The 16,905-nt window shown below is 31.7% G+C and overlaps 2 protein-coding genes and 1 non-coding gene across 5 annotated transcripts; 2 read left to right on the top strand and 1 right to left on the bottom strand.

Moving 5' to 3' along the window:
* Positions 1–2,756: 2,756 nt before the first annotated feature.
* TRM4 (LONGIFOLIA protein) lies at positions 2,757–9,121 on the top strand. Of its 3 annotated transcripts, none has more exons than XM_022037539.2 (6): positions 2,757–4,009; positions 5,062–5,132; positions 5,533–6,874; positions 7,013–7,584; positions 7,668–7,809; positions 8,081–9,121. In XM_022037539.2, the coding sequence occupies exons 1-6, from the start codon at positions 3,862–3,864 to the stop codon at positions 8,908–8,910; spliced, it is 3,105 nt and encodes a 1,034-aa protein (XP_021893231.2). In that variant the 5' UTR covers positions 2,757–3,861; the 3' UTR covers positions 8,911–9,121. The 3 variants fall into 3 exon arrangements, with proteins under 3 accessions (XP_021893231.2, XP_021893228.2, XP_021893229.2); XM_022037537.2 differs by having other exon boundaries at positions 2,758–4,009; positions 5,533–6,943; XM_022037536.2 differs by having other exon boundaries at positions 5,533–7,584.
* A 1,551-nt stretch (positions 9,122–10,672) lies between these two features.
* Positions 10,673–10,744, top strand: TRNAT-CGU (transfer RNA threonine (anticodon CGU)). Its single transcript has one exon. It is a non-coding gene; the product is annotated as a tRNA-Thr (tRNA).
* Positions 10,745–14,067: 3,323 nt separating this feature from the next.
* On the bottom strand, positions 14,068–16,601 carry TCP17 (TCP domain protein 17). The gene is made up of 2 exons (XM_022037579.2): positions 16,346–16,601; positions 14,068–15,833 (listed from the first exon to the last, which is right to left on the bottom strand). The coding sequence occupies exon 2, from the start codon at positions 15,782–15,784 to the stop codon at positions 14,516–14,518; it is 1,269 nt and encodes a 422-aa protein (XP_021893271.1). The 5' UTR covers positions 15,785–15,833; positions 16,346–16,601; the 3' UTR covers positions 14,068–14,515.
* Positions 16,602–16,905: the final 304 nt, after the last annotated feature.

Below are 16,905 nucleotides of genomic sequence, written 5' to 3'. Positions count from 1 at the left end.
GACTTTAGATTTAGTAATTTATTGTATACTAATTTGTATCCTAAATGTGCAATTTATTTCATATTAGTAGTATATTTTCACTTCTAAGTGTCGAGTGTATGAACTTGCTTAGGAATATGTAGTTTCTTAACTAAAATAGCTAACATAATGAGAATTGTTGCCTAATCGGTATTCAGGTAGGATATAACATATTTAAGGCAAAACTTGAATTAGATTATGGTAATTAAGGTTATTTTTGGAACATGTTAAGAATTTTTGTAAAATTCATTTAGAAATTCACATTTAGATTATGTTTACAAAATATTTAATTTTTTTTACAACTAAAAAATTTCTAAAATTTTTCTCTAAAATGATAACAAGTTACCATATTTAGAATAAATATGCTAAATTTCATTAAATTTTAATAAAATTTATAATCCATTATTCTCAATCTATATAGAATTCTATATGAGGCCAATTTTTCTTTGTCATTGTAAGATAATTTATGAATCCTACTAATTAAACTAAATGTGAATTTATAAATTTTAAAGTTGTTCTAAATATATTTTAACTTATTACTAGAAAATGACGAGCAGCTCATTTAAGACGATACAAATTGAACTATAAGAATTTTGTTCATATTATATCATTCTAATTCAAAATTAAAATATCTTATGAGATATTTTTATATCTAATTTAAATAAATTTTTAGAAAACCTTGATTATCACTCAACATGTTAAATGCATTTTTATGTAATTTTTTGCACTGTCTTGTATTAACATTTTTTTTTATTATTAAAAGTCTTTTCTTATCATAAAGAGACTAGCTAACATATTTAATTGTTTAAACTACTTTTCTCAATTTATGTTCTTAGCACAAATTCTTTATGATCTCTAGAGATGCTACATGTATATGTATATACTCTCATACAAGAGAGAGAGAGAGAGAGTGAGATATATGTGTATATATATATATATATATATGCGCATGTATGAATCAAATCATATTATTATGACAAGAATTAAAAGAAGAAATTATGAAAACTAATACATGGCATGCAAAATGCAGGGATTTGACAAACCATAAGTGGTGGGGAACCATGTGCCCATTGGAATCCGACACATAATTCTCAACTAATCCTGAATAAAATCCACTTTGTTATTTATATAATCAAAAGATATACATACATAAACATATTATCCCTAAGTTGACTATATACATATATTTGTTAACTACCAAAATGGGTATGAAATGTTTTAAGGAATGATCTTACATAACGGGTATTATATAAAATATTGTATTATATTTAACACAAAGTTTACTCTATAAATTATATTGCTTAATTTAAATTTTAGTAAATTATTTATGAAAATTTATTTATTACATAAAATAATATATCTCATAAGTGTGTAAATATATATATATATATATATATGTCAGTTTTGAATAAATTAATCAAAGTGATAAATATTCAAACACAATTAATTGAGTTGTTGGCTTAATCTGGGTTGGTTATAATGGCCGCCATGTATGCTACCCCCCGGATTACTGTCTTATTGTTTGTTTCTCTCTCTCTCTCTCTCTCTCTCTATATATATATATTAAGGATGGACATTCAATTGAAATATTTTATAATCAAATATTAATCCAAGTCTTAATCTAATTAGTCTGATTTATATTAGATATTTTTATGATTTTTTTCTTTGATATAAAATAAAATATAAAGTTAATAATTATAACACTAAAATTGTGAAAAAAAAATATATTAATTATATTATTATATATAAAACAAATAATATTTAAAAATTAAATAAAAATAAAAGACTATTTTAACCAAATACAACAAAATAAATAGTTTATAAAATTTTATTAATATTCAAATTTTGTCAAGGAAATAAAGACAAATTAATTGCACATTATAGATGTTAGTGGTTATAATTTCAAAACGACATCATTTCGTGTAAAAGAAGATAAATAATAGGGGCAATTTTTTAAAAGGAAAAGGAGAAAAACAAGGGAATAATTAATATTAGGATTAAATTCCTCCCTTTTTTTAATTATTAAAAAATGCACATTCTTATTTTACTATTAAAAATATTATATTAAAATTAAATTAAATCGGTATAATAAAACATACCAACTTTTGGAAATTTCTGTTTTTTGTAAACTAACATGAAATATATACAATCATTTTACTAGCCAGTGTAGTTGTAGATTAACAATTCAATAATTCAATTGAACCCACTTTATAAATTAAAATTTAATCATATAATTTTGGGAATGCATCTTCTATACCATCAAACTAAATTGAAAAACATTATCGATAATAATTGGAAAATAATTAAAATAAAAATTTATATACAGTAACTACATTTATAATCTTTATATATTATATAAGAATTTATATACATTAGAATAGAAAAAGAAGAGAGAAAAGTGATGCAAGCTAAATATGGCATGTGAAAAAAATCGGCAGCAAATGGGAACTGACTCTGCAGGTGATTTAGGAAAGCTCTACTCCACTGTTCCTACACATATGTATTTAATATTATATTTCACATAATTGTAAATAATAATAAATAATAACAACCTCTCTCCCTGACAAAATCACATGCCATGCAGATAGCTCCAGACCCACCTACATACTCATCCCACATGGATTTGTGAGATAGAGCCTGTGTGACACCTGACCCACACACATACCCTTCTCTTTCCTTCTTCCCTAAAATAAATAAATCAAACTTATTATTATTATTATTGTTATTGTTATTGTTATTGCAAATTGGCAAATGCCTCTTCCCAAGCTGATTTCCTCAACCTGATGACGAAATGATGTAGCAAAAACAAAACTTCCCTTCCCCCCCCACCCTCCCTCCCTTCTCTTTTTAGTCTTCTCTCCTGCTTGCCCTCTTTTCCTATTTTGTTCTATCAGGGGAACTGTAGCACAGCCTGTCTCTTCCACACATTCCTCAATTCCTTCCTTTTCTGCAATTTCTTATTTTTACCATTTTTAATAGTTTCTTCTTCTGGGTAACTGAGCTGGAGGAATAAGTTATGGTTTTTGGTTGGATTTTGTAAGCTTGGGATATTGAGGAAGGGTCCCCTCCTTTGCATGCTGCTTCTATTAAGGGTATCTCACACAATGCATTGTCTGGATTCATTTGTGAAACTTAATAAGGTAGCTTCCCTGTTTGTATATATGCCTCACAAGAACTGATTTTGGTTTCCTACGTTTGCTTTCTTTCATTCTTGCAAGAAGTTGGGATTTGATGCAACCATCCGGGTAAAATTCCCAAAAGGGTATTTTTTTTTTCCATTTTCATTTATATTTTCTTCTCATCTGAAAATGTGATATTGTCATGAGAAGGATTTTGGGTTGAAAAGGGAAAATTTTGATGGTAAGGATTTTGGTCTGAGAAGGGAAAGTTTTGATATTATGGGTACTGATACAAGACAGTGGTTGCTAGGCTTGAGCTGTGAAGTAGCTGGAAGATAATGGGTTTTGGGCGAGATTGTTCCTTACATTTGTGGTAATTAGATATCAAAAAAGGAAATAAAATTCAAAGCTTTTTCTATTCTATACATGGGAATACAGCTATTATCATGAAATGGAAATGGAAAGAGATTCAATTTCGTTCTGGTTTATAGAGGTGAACGAAAGCAAAGGAAAAACAAAAGAAGAGTCAAACATTTCTATGTCCAATTGTTCTCAATCTGAAATTCAATCTCAGAGATTGCTTGAGGGTCTTAGATTCGACATTCCTGGATGCAAGATTGTGTTGGTGTTGTAAAAAGACGTTATAGTGGGAGGAACAGGGTCGGTAGAGTTGTGGAAAGTAAAGAGTCTTAGCTTTTGTAACTAAGGTGTTAGTGGAGGAAAGATGGCTGCCAAGCTTCTACATTCATTGGCAGATGACAACCCAGATCTGCAGAAGCAGATAGGATGCATGACTGGAATTTTTCAACTCTTTGACCGTCACCATAACCTCACTGGTAGGCGTCTGAGCCATAGGAGGCTTTCTGCACCAGGTAAATCATCTGACTTGTATTGCTAATGTCTCAACAGTTTTTAGTTCTTTAATCAATGTATTATCAGTATTCTTTTAGTTATGTTGCTAGGTTACGACTGATCCAATCCAGTTTTGAATCATTGCTTTAGAGTGTGTGTGGAAGTTCCACTGTAAGAAGTAGAGGGATATGGAGGGGAAGGGAAGGAAAAGGTTGATTTTCATTTTGATCTTCCCGAAATTGGTCTTTTTTCTGTAATTCAAAAGCTTAAATATAATTCTTTTACCTTCCATTTTATCCCAATTTGGATTAATTCAAAGGATAAGCGATACCGAATCTAGGGTTTAGACGGATCTCTATATTATCCTTGCCTTTTAATTTCAATAAACTTTCAAATAAGGGAAAAATTTTATTTTTTCTGTAGACTTCATTTAATAAACTCCAATTCCTTCGATTACCACCTTCATTCCCACATCCAAACATAGCTGAGAAGAAGAATTTCTATGGCTTCTGTACATTCTTTCTATGTTTTTAATCCACTGCAGCTCACTCTAGAAAAACTACAGTTGGTATCATAAAATATATACTGTTCATCAAGTCCTTTGCTTTATGCATGCCTGTATATTAACCAATGTCTATGTGTGTAATTATACTCGCCCTGAGTGTGTTTATTTTCAAATTGTTTGTTGTTTTAAGTTACCTACTTCAGTTAGAATTCTGGCAAATACTTATTATGCTGCCAACTTGAATTTTACGAATGAGAGTATGCGTGTCACATGCAACTTATTATTGATAGTTTTGTTAACTCTTCACATAGTTGTATCTCGAAGGAGTAGAATAGGGTTTGAATTATTTTTGCTCATTTTTTCTTCAATTGTTATAAGTTTTAAATGCAGTATGCACATGATGGTGTCGCATTGTTAGTTACAAGTTAATTCCTACCCTCTTTGTACATTTTCTGCCTCTTTAGGGGTTTCGAAACTGGGGGAGGAGAACTGAAATGCTCTGCTGAGTTCAAGCATTAAAATGTTAGTATTGCAGTTTGATTTAACTAATGCCTTCATACTTTTCAGGTAGTTCTCACTTCAATAGCAATGGCTTTGAACGAGAGTCTAATAATCCATATAATCAATCAATTGCAACTGTAAGCTCTTTCTGTCTCTCCTTTTTTTTTGGACATTCTTTTCTTCCTTTGCAAATTCATAGAACATCATTTATATCATTAAGATGCAAGTGACAGGAGAGATCCTTTAAGTTTAGGCCTGTTTTGATCTTTTTGGTTTTCCTATTTGAATGACTGGATATTGGATCAGCAACAAAGTAGGATTTCACGTTCTTATGTTAAACTGTTCTGAAAATGTAATTCTCGATTCTGGCCTGTCACTGGGCTTTTTCTGTTTGTACATGAACTTGTAACACTATTTTTCCAACCAATCTTTCTTTCCTTATTTTCCTGGCAATCTTGAATTTCCTTATGCTGTCACTAATCTATTTTGGTGATGGAAGTTCTTGGTTGTCCTAATGCTATAATGTTGTAATTACAGGAAACGAATGTGAACAGGAGTGTGAGTGAGAAACAGAGGACTTCTACTGAATCATCGAGACCTTCTTTCTCATCAACATGTTCATCTTCTTTATCCTCTTCAGAGTGTAATAAAATGGCTCAACAAGAAGCCTCTGCCTTTGAGAGAACAATTTTTCCTGGTACCCCTTCCAGGGAGCCAGTAATTCACCAAGCAAGTTCCTTTCCACATCTAGGGCTGCAATCCCCTGATCTTCGTGATGTGGTCAAGGACTCTATGTATAGGGAAGTAAGAGGACTTTCAGTTAAAACCACCACCAAAGAGGAAATAAAGGGCCAGGCTATGAAGCATAAAGACTCTCCAAGGCCAATACAACCGTCTAAGTCAGTAGATAGATCTCATGGTGCTGGGTTAAGTGATGTTGATATCGAGGAGTCGGAGTCTCTTAGGGTTCTTGCCAAACTTCGAGAGGCACCTCGCTGTTACACTGAAGCTAAAGAAGTTCGTAGATCATCATATGAAGCAAAAGATAGGTCTTGGCATTCAATAGCAAAAGATGCTCCTCGATTTTCTTATGATGGGAGAGAGACAAATCGATTATCTTTTGAATCACGAGACTCCTGCAAATCTGTACCAAAGCTGAAAGAGCTTCCTAGGCTTTCATTGGATAGTAGAGAAGGTTCAGTTCGCGGTTCCAACTCTGAATCAAATGCGGGTTATCTTTCTAGAAGCTTTCAGAATTCGGTCAACTCTGGTAATGAAGTCTCTAGTCCACGAGGATTACTGGGTAGCCAGAAACGTCCTGCTGGTGTTGTAGCAAAGTTGATGGGCTTGGAAACATTGCCTGATTCTGCCTCAGCTAGTGACAATGATTTGCATTTGATCAAAACTGGCCCCATTGAGGATGGAAATCCTTTCTCTAGGGCATTAAGACGTGATCTCAATAGGCCAATTCGAACCTCTCCTAGCTCCCCAAGAAGCTCTTTCAAAGATCCGGCATCACCACGGTGGAAAAATCCTGATCTAATCATGAAGCCAATTTCAAGTTCAAAATTTCCAATTGAATCAGCACCATGGAGGCAGCTGGATGGTATTCGAAATTCACAAAAGCCAGCTTTTAGTGTGGTAAAAGTTCAAGAGAGAACATTGAATTCCTCATCTCCTTCTATTTATAGCGAAATCCAGAAAAAATTAAATGATCTTGAAGTCAAGGGATCTGGGAAGGATCTGGGAGCTCTTAAACAGATACTGGAAGCCATGCAAGAAAAGGGGTTCCTAGAGACCAAGAAAGAACAACCATTGACCTTCAGAGCTCGAAACGGTTACGAACCAAAATCTGTGGTTCTCAGTCAGAATTCAAAAGGTCAGCATAGCAGGAGCAATGAATCCCCAATTGTGATCATGAAACCTGCAAAACTTGTGGACAAAGCAGGTATGCCTGCTTCATCAGTAATTCCAATTGATAGTTTTTCTGATCTCAACAAACTCCAAATTCATGCAGCTGTAGATAGTAAAAGGAGTTCAAGGAATAGCAGAACAGCTAAAGACAAGTCTCCTAGAAACATGCTCAATGACTTCTCCATTAGTTCCGTTGATAAGAAATTGAGTAGTAGGAGTATCAGATCTTCACAGTCCTCAACAAAGCCTCAACAACTGTCCAAAGAAAGTGCTGCTACTTCAGTAAAGAATTCTGGATCTACAAGCCCGAGACTGCAGCAGAAGAAGCTTGAGTTGGACAAGCGATCCCGTCCACCTACCCCTCCATCTGATTCAAGCAAACCCAGAAGGCAATCCAACAGGCATCTGACAGAATCAAGCTCTCCTGGTGGTAAACTTCGATCAAAATCTCGCGACTTGCAGAGAAGTGATGACCAATTGAGTCAGATAAGCAATGAATCTAGAAGTTCAAGTTACCAGGGGGATGATGCATCTCTTCATTCTGACAGCAGTACTGTGTTGGAGCCAAAGGTAGATACTGAAGTTGCCAGTACTGAACAATCTGTTGAAGTCAACAGCAACCAGAGTCCATCCCTGAAGGCTGAAAAGTACTCAGTTTCAACCTCAATGGAGAAAGTAGGTTCTTTTTTGTCTTTCCCCATCCAGTCAACTGTCTGATTATGTAACTGACAAATTTTTTTTTGTTTTATTTGTTTTAGGTGTCAGCTCCAAGATTGAGTCAAGATGGATCCTTGGCAGAATTTGCTACAGTTCCACCAGAACATCCAAGTCCTGTCTCTGTCCTTGATACCTTATTGTACAGAGACGACGCACCATCTCCTGTGAAGCAGATGCAAGGAGGTGAATTTTCTACTATTCACTACAAATCTATCTTTTATATCAATATGGAATATGTTTACTGATTAACTTGATTATGGTCAGATGTAATAGTTGGATTTTATTGAAATTATAGTTTAAGTGATTATCTTAATCTGCTATGGTAGTGAGTTGTAACTAAATAAAGGATAAACTGACATAATAAAGGGGAGTTGTTTGACATCATTCTTAATTTAAAGGTTCAGAAGGAAACTTCTGATCTGCTCTCTGACTTGAACATTCCTTAATGCTACAGGTGATGGTGCTCGAGGTTCCACCGACAATCACAATGAACGATGGATTCCCTTTGCTGACTTTGCGAGCAGCAAAGTATCTGGTCTTACGTCAGAGATGAATCACAAGAAATTACAGAACATTGAAAACTTGGTGCAAAAGCTGAGACGACTAAACTCTAGCCATGATGAAGCCAGAACAGACTACATTGCATCACTTTGTGAGAACCCAAATCCTGACCACAGATACATTTCTGAGATATTATTAGCTTCAGGCCTTCTACTTAGAGACCTTGGTTCAGGATTGGCGACCTTTCAGCTCGATCCTTCAGGTCACCCAATCAATCCTGAATTGTTCTTTGTTTTGGAGCAGACCAAGGCAAGAAATATGCACTCGAAAGAAGAAAGCATCCTTCGGAAGGCTTCCAATTCAAAGTCGGATCAGGAGAAGTTCCACCGGAAGCTCATATTCGACACTGTTAATGAGGTTCTTGTCCAGAAATTAGCTTTGCTGGGGGTGAATTCAGAGCCATATTTGAAGTCTGATAAACTGGCAAAAAAAACCCTGAATGCCCAAAAATTCCTGAAAGAACTGTGTCAGGAGATGGAACAAGTTGAGGGCTGGAAAGCAGTGTGGGACTTGGAAGAAGAGGAAGATGGCCTGAAAGGCATCTTAACAGAGGACGTAATGCATCGGTCAGAGAGTTGGACAGACTTCTCCTGTGAGGTCCCAGGTGTCGTGTTAGATGTTGAGCGGCTGGTGTTTAAGGATTTAGTCAACGAGATTGTGATCGGGGAGGCAGCAGGCACAAAAACCAGGCAAGGTAAGCGCCGGCAGCTGTTTATAAAGTAGCAGAAGCTGTTTCAAGAATAGGATTTTTTTTGTTTTAATAACTTTGTTGTTCTTTTTCTTTATTGTGATATTAGATTTGTTCTTTTCCTTGCTGGTATGAAAGAAAAAATAATTCATGGGTAAAGAAGTTGAGTCCTGAGCTGCGAGTAGGAAAGTTGATACTCAAAATTATTTAATGATGGAACTAAACACATTTTCACAACAGCCAAAATGTGAGACTTCCAAACACTTGATTTTAATTTCTCAAGTACTCGAACTACAAAGTCTTAGGTTTCTGTCTTTGGTCTTGGAATCTGAATGCTGCGAATGCTGATGTTAAAGAGAGTGGACGGATTCGGAAACGAACAACGAGAGGTTTAAGTTCATTTGATAGTGAACCTAAAGTCTCTATGTGTCTTCCGTTTGTTCTTCAGGAAAAATAAAAAAGAACACTTGTGCATAGAAGTCATATGCTATTGCTAAGAATCATTTTGTATATTTAGCAATTTAGCCAAGACTTAAAAAGTTATGCTAAAACAAAAACAGAAGGTACGTAATGCGCTAGATTATTATTATTATTATTATTATTATTATTTTGTTTGATGGTGTTTTCATCATTCTTTTTAATGATGCGATACAATAATCTACTTTTTTTTTTTTTTTTTTTTTTAAATAAAAAAAGTGCATTGACTATCCTATTCAAATCACATCCAAATATAATACATATGACAAATACAATGAATTATGAATTTATGAGAAAGATTATAATAGGAAGGTGAATTTAGAGAAGACAAAATTCATGACCAAATTAATTACTGAATTCAAAATTCTGGAATTATACAATGTATTCTTGCTATTTAAGTTTCATATGCATCAAGTGATGTACGGATGGCTGAGTTATAATTAATATCTTGTATTAGGTCGTGATGAACGTGAGTCGTATCCGATAAAATAATAACTAAAAGTTACTTTCAAACAAACATGAAATTATGATTAGAGTTGGTAGATTGAAGAATACTTATTTTTAAACTTAAAAATTAATTTTAAAATACAATCTATTATGAAATATCTTACATAAATTTTGACACTAATATATCAAATTTAAAAAATATATACATACAGTTATTATAATACCTTATACATGATAATAAAATACTTAAACTATTTGATTATAGGTTTAAGAGAAGTTATATAATTATTTTGGGCTATTTTTGTAATGTAATAATTATAGTGAGAACAACTTTGTATATATGTTAGTGTTTAGTTTAAAAACTGTAAAACCCTAAGAAGAGAAGAGAAGAGAATTAAGTCTCATAAACTCTAAATTACAACCTTCATTCCATGACATTTAGATTAGAAGAGTTAAAAGTGTGTATACCCAAAAAAAAAAAAAAAAATAGATTTTCTTATTTGAATATTTAATTTGAAATTATTTTGTTGTTTTATTTTCTTTATTATTTGAGCTGTGAGTTTATTCCATTTTCTTTCCTTACAATTTTGAAGAATAGAATTCTTATGGAAACTTATAATGTATGAGTGATTGGATTCTTCTTTAGAAAATATAATATGTATTTGGATTGAGAAATTATTTTATTTATAAAAAAAAATTTGAATTTTTTGATATTTTAGTAAAGTTTCAATTTAAAAAAATTTATTGATTATTGAATTTTTAAAGCGTAAAAGTACAACTTTATGATATATCTAATCTTTCGTTATGATTTGTTACGATTGTACGGCATCCAAATTTTCTATTTATTTAAAAGTGGAATCAAGAGGCAACATTGCCTCCGTAGCATAGTGGTAGTGCGTTCGCTTCGTAAGCGAAAGGTCGCGAGTTCGATCCTCGCCGGGGGCTCTTATTTTATTAATTTATTATTTAATATTCATTTTACTTATGTTGTCCTACAATTATATAGGAGAAAATTATTGCTGAGACAAATGCAAATATATATTTTAACATGATTAAGAAAAAATAATAATTTAAAATCAACCAATTAATTCTTATAATTAAATCAGAGATTTTACTTTTAAATATTATATATGTTTTTATTTTTTGCTTCTTAAATTTTATCTGTGACAATCTAACGTCTTAGAGAGAGAGAGAAACTACCGTTATTAATTATTTAACTTATTTAAAAAATACAATAAATAATTAAATATTTCAGTAAAATTTTAATAACACCGACTTAATTAATTTTTTTTTTTATTGTGATATATTTTTTTTGACTATATAAAAAATGTACAATATTTATTATTATTATTATTGAGTCATTAATTATGTATATAACAGGTAAAATGGACCACAAAGGAGGAGGCAACCTTTTAAATGACAGCCAGCTTTAAAGTTGTGTAGGTATTAAAGAGTCAAGTTGTAAAGAGGCTGATAGATTTTCTTGGATCTGGAAAAATTATGTATGTTTTGCAGTAACAGCTCGTTGATTCATCCAAGATTCTCGCTATTTGCCTACCTCTTACTCTCTATATAAATAAATATATACAAACATGTATACGTACAGGCATATGTATATGTATATGGTATCACTATCAATTAATTAAATGAATTATTAGTGCTCATTCTCTTTCCTATTTATCTCAATATCTAAGAAACTAGAGTATTATATCTCAGTTGGCATGTATATGTATACACATATATATTTGTGATTAAAAATGTTTTGTTTATTAATAAAAATGATGTACATACACTTATCATAACATAAATTTTTAATAATAAAAGTATATAAAAATAAATAGAGACGGTATCAATAATCCAATCAAAAGCATATAATATATATATATATATATATATAATGCATGCAACATAGAGTGAATTTTCTACTCTACTCTACTCTAGCTTTAATTTTAACTTTTGGCTTTTCCTGTGGAGTCTTCTTCTCTATGCCTTTTAACTTTCTGTCCATGCTTAAGCTTACTGCCTGTTTGTGTGCCCTGAAAATAGACTAGAAAATGAAGTTTAAATTAAAGATTCTCTCCGCTCTTCAACATACATTAATTTGCATTCAAAGTGGTCCACGTACGGGAGTTGAATTATATATACATATAAACTTGACTACGCCACTTTTAATATGCCACGTTTATCTTTCCTTCGTCTCCAACAGATCCCACTCTTCTTTTCCTTAATTTCTTTTCTCTATGTATATATATATATATATGCATACGTATGTAGATCTTTTATACAATATTTATGTACTAAACTATAAACTCATTTTCTTTTGAGAAGTAAGAAAAATTTTATTTGAAAAAAGATATCCGTACAAACCCAAAAATTAACTATGAATGTGGATATATATATATATATATATATATATGTATCCAATGTATGTATCTATATATATATATATATATGTATGCAATGTATGCATCCATACGTGAAAATTAAGTTTACACAGTAAAGCTTTTCAATTATGTTGATGCAGAAAAGAGATGATGCAGGCGTGCGCAAATATAAGAAGGAATTCAGAGAACGACTTAATAAATTAATTTATTTCTGCAAAAATATTTTGAAAATTCTGAATTAATTTATAATTTTAAAAAATTTTCTGAATTAATTTATTTCTAACCATCTACTTTCACGTCAATTTTTTTCTACACATCATGTTTGGAAAAAAAAAAAAAAAAAAAAAAAAAAAAAAGTAAATAAATAATTGACTCTAACTTTAGTTTAAAATTAATGTTATAAAACAAAATAGAATACATAATACAAATATAATACAGTTTTAAAATGATATTTTAATTCAAAGTCAATTACATAATAAATTTAAACCACATAATATTTTCTTGTTCTTATTCGATATGAGTCAAAAATACAAACACAATAAACATTGTGGAATTAATAATATGTGAAATGCATGAGATGTACAAAAAGTCTTATCCCACACCAACCATAATGAAATATATATATATATATATATATTATATCATCTCATCTTCCAAGTGAAACACATTTTAACTTACAGCATATCATCAATAAACAATATCTTATGTTTAATTCAACAAAAATTATTTATATTAAACTTTTAAGATAATTTTAGATCAAATATAATGGAAGCTCAAATAAAAATTAACAGGAAAGATTTAATTTTTGGTGAAAGTTAATGTTATAGTAATATTTTTGATGGTTAATTGAATTGATTATTTTAAAATTTAATATATTATATAAGATAATATTAAAATAATAATTTTAATGTTTAAATCTTAGTAACTCGGTTTTTATTGAGAATTAATTTTACATAAAATTTATACATAATGTATATTTTAAATACTGATGGATTTACGTGTAAAATAACATGTTATAATATAAGTAAATCGAATCCTTCTCAATTAATTTAAACATTTAAAATAATAAATTAAATAAGAATATTAACTAAACTATTAGTTTCTAAAATATTAATTAAATTTAATTTCCTTATCTATAATGCAAGAACTATATATATATTTTAAAACGTTAAAAGATTTGTTTTTACATAACTTGGTAAAGGATTTATTCCTATTCAATTTCATGCCACTTCTAATTCCCACAAAATATTTTTGTTTGTACTTATCAAATTCTAATTTCCAGGTGATTTTTAAGAAATTTAACAAAATTTGAACCCCAGTCGTTGTAAAAAAAAAAAATTATTTTTATAAAATAGAACATTTTAATTATAAAAATGAGAGTAAAAAGGGGTAGTGAAAGTATGGGAAAAGAAAAAAAAAAAAAAAAAAAAGTTGTTTATATACTTACAATTATTTTTCAATAACTAATGTGGAAAATTTTGTCTACGATTATATATTATTTTAGAAAATCAAAATTCAAAACCATGTAATTTTCCTTTTTCCATGCTTGTTATGATAGTTAACGTCTTCCTTTAAAATAATCATTATTAGTGTCTTAAATATGAACCAAATTCATATATATATATATATATATATGATATAATACTTCATAATACATGAAAAGTTAATTGTTGAAACTCACAATTCTCTGTTAACATATATGCTATATATATATATATATATATAGTTAACATTGAAAGGAAAACTGACCAAGAAAATGCTATATTTAACCTCAAATAAATTGTTGCTTAACCCGTTTGTTAAAAACATATATATGCAGACACTAAGCAGAACTGTTTATTGTGAATATATCTATACGTAAACATATATGTATCAGATTTATTATGAACGTGTATATATATATGTGTATTAATTTGCATAAAGATTTCAAACCAAGAGTTAAATGCACTCCTATATATATAATTACCAAATTACAAACTTCCACCTATCAGGTCACTAACTGCCTGCAGATCGTTATCTATATATCAAACTCATGAGAAAATCAACACTGTATATATAAATATATATATCTTACTTACTTGGAGGTACACCAATGCCCATGCGAGCTGGTTTCTCTTGTACTACTCGTTTGGTTGCATGTGTACATTTATAAAAAGGCCTCTTCAGGATTCTTGCTTTGCTAGTGCTTCAGGGTCTTGATTCTGTAACACGTACAATTCCCCTCATAGCCTTAAGTCTCAGCTCTATATTCCGTGCTGAGGTGTATATATATGTATACACACACAAAATCAAGAAATTAAAGCCACTATGGAAAGATCCTCAAGAATCATTGTTATCCTTGTCTGCTTGGGCTACCTTTATTGTGATTTTGCATATCACCAGCACTATAATTTACATTCAACTGGAATGGAACCTTCATAGCTGATGAGCTCAATTTCAGAGAATTATTACTTGTTAACATCTGCAAATGGTTGATCTGCCTGGCCTGATCACTACTCTCCGGCGCGGCCGGAGTAGTAAGATACGGAGTTGGGTATGATGGAAATGATGGTGGGAGTTGCGGAGGCGGACAAAACAATAGTTGAGAGTGAGATGGCGTAGAAGAGAGGGACAATGAAGAAGATGGTGGTGTGGCCAAAGTAACAGCTGCATCATTGAGAGAATTATTATTACTTTGATCTAGCTGGGGCTGGTAACCATGGCCTCCAAATTGTGATAGAGACAAGCTTGAAGAAGGATCCCAATTGTAATGGTAGTAGGAATTGAAAGGCATGGGATTGTTTAGGTAGCAATGATTAGCTAGAGGAAAGAATTTTTGAGCTGATGACGATGGCAAATACCCGCCACTGATTGGTCCATGATCTTGATTATCTTGATCTCGATTTTGTACTACACTTGACTTAATCCATTTGCCTTTGCCTGCAGCTGATGGAGTATTATTTTGATGATTATCAACTTCCTTACATTTTGCTGCAGTTCTGAATGAATTATTAGCATAATCCATGTCCCAATATGGCTTAACTTTTGCCATATTTATTGACTGATGATGATCATCATGATCCCCATCACCAACACTATTGGTCTTAATCCCTAAGGAACTATGTAACCCTGACATTCCATCCTTCAAGAAATTAGAAGGATTAGAATGATTTGCATCGAAAAAGGAAGCAAAAGGCAAAGACTGAGAAATGGAATTAATCGAAGGCGATAATTCATGATGAGGAAGAAACATTTGGTGATGGAATTGGCCAAATCCTGGTGGGAATTGAAGAGGTGGGAGCTTGTCAATATCATTTTTAGTGGCATCTAGTAACCAATCTATTACCTTGCTAGGCTGATTAAGTCCAAGTCTGTCTTGAAGATCGTATAACTGAATTGCGGTGGGAACTGAAAGCCTTATCCTTCTGTCCCTCAATCCCCTTACTGTGCACACTTTGCTGTGCCTGTCTTTTCCGCCAAAAGTACGTGAAACTCGCACGATTCTTGGATTTCGAAACGCTGACCATTGCCTTGAACTCGATGCTATCTTCGACTTGTCAATCTTGCTCATGTCATTCTCTTGCTTTGCTTCGAGACCTCTTTCTCTCGAACTTGAGATCATCGTCTTCTGAATTCCTCACTAGCCCTCTTCTCTCATTTGAATTAATCAGCTGATCAATAAACAATTAATTAAGTTAATTTACATCAGTACTTCCAGGTTCTCATGGTAATGCTAAGCCACCTTTCTTGATAAATTTGTTTCAATTACCTCCCCATATGCAGAAGGAACCCTAGATATACATACAGAATATGCATATGCAAATTTTTTCTAGTACTACTGACTGTATCTTGAACATTATGAAGGGTTTTGAACGGTGCATAAACTAAATTAAATAATTCAAACATAAGAAAAAAAAATCAACTTGGATTTTACGGTGAATTGAATTTGTTTATGAAAAAAGTATTAGTTATGTTATTAAACTCAAATGGAGAATTCCCAAAGTTAGGGATAATGGAAACCTGAAGTACTATTCCAACTCAATTGACTTCATAAGCTTTAATTTCAAGAGAAAATCAGAAGAAAGACCCCCCCATAGGAGAATAGAAGAATTACATATGATAGAAATTTATATATATAGATATGCATACATCAGTAGTGCATAATAGGATGAAATATACTTACAGATTTGTATTTGCTTTCATGTTCGTTGCTCTAACCAGATTTCAATCCTCAATTATCCAAAACGGGTAGGGCATTAATACACCAGAGAGAGCACTAGAGCACCATGGAAATTCTCAACTCTCCTCTTCAGTTTAACTGATAGCAAGCTAGCTAGCAGACAGAAGAAAAAATTGTATTTAAATGTAAAATTTGTTTTGCAGAGAGGGCAACAGAGAAATTTATTATACTAGCAAATTGAGTAAAGAAAAGATGCTGGAATTTTAACAGCACTATTTTGCATGGGATTAAAAAAGGAAAAGCAATGGTACATCGAAAGCCATGTGGCGTTTGCGCAAGTTGACACGTGGAATTAATCGAGTCAGAAGGGTAATTTCCTCTCTTGTTTTCATACCACAGACTGAACAATCACTGGTTTAATTGTTATGTCTTTGTAGTCATCCTTGCAGCCTATAACTTTGATTTTTCAAAAAGAGCATATATACATACAAAATGTGTGTGTATATACATATTATATAAATGGAGAAGGTTAATTTTAACTTCTTCATATGGCCGGGACCATC

The sequence above is a fragment of the Carica papaya genome, chromosome 9 (assembly GCF_054855325.1).
Source record: "Carica papaya isolate Zhongbai chromosome 9, ASM5485532v1, whole genome shotgun sequence".
In the NCBI taxonomy this organism is placed as follows: Eukaryota; Viridiplantae; Streptophyta; class Magnoliopsida; order Brassicales; family Caricaceae; genus Carica; species Carica papaya.
The sequence above is the reverse complement of the archived record's forward strand: the minus strand, read 5'-3'. Positions and strand labels throughout refer to the sequence as shown.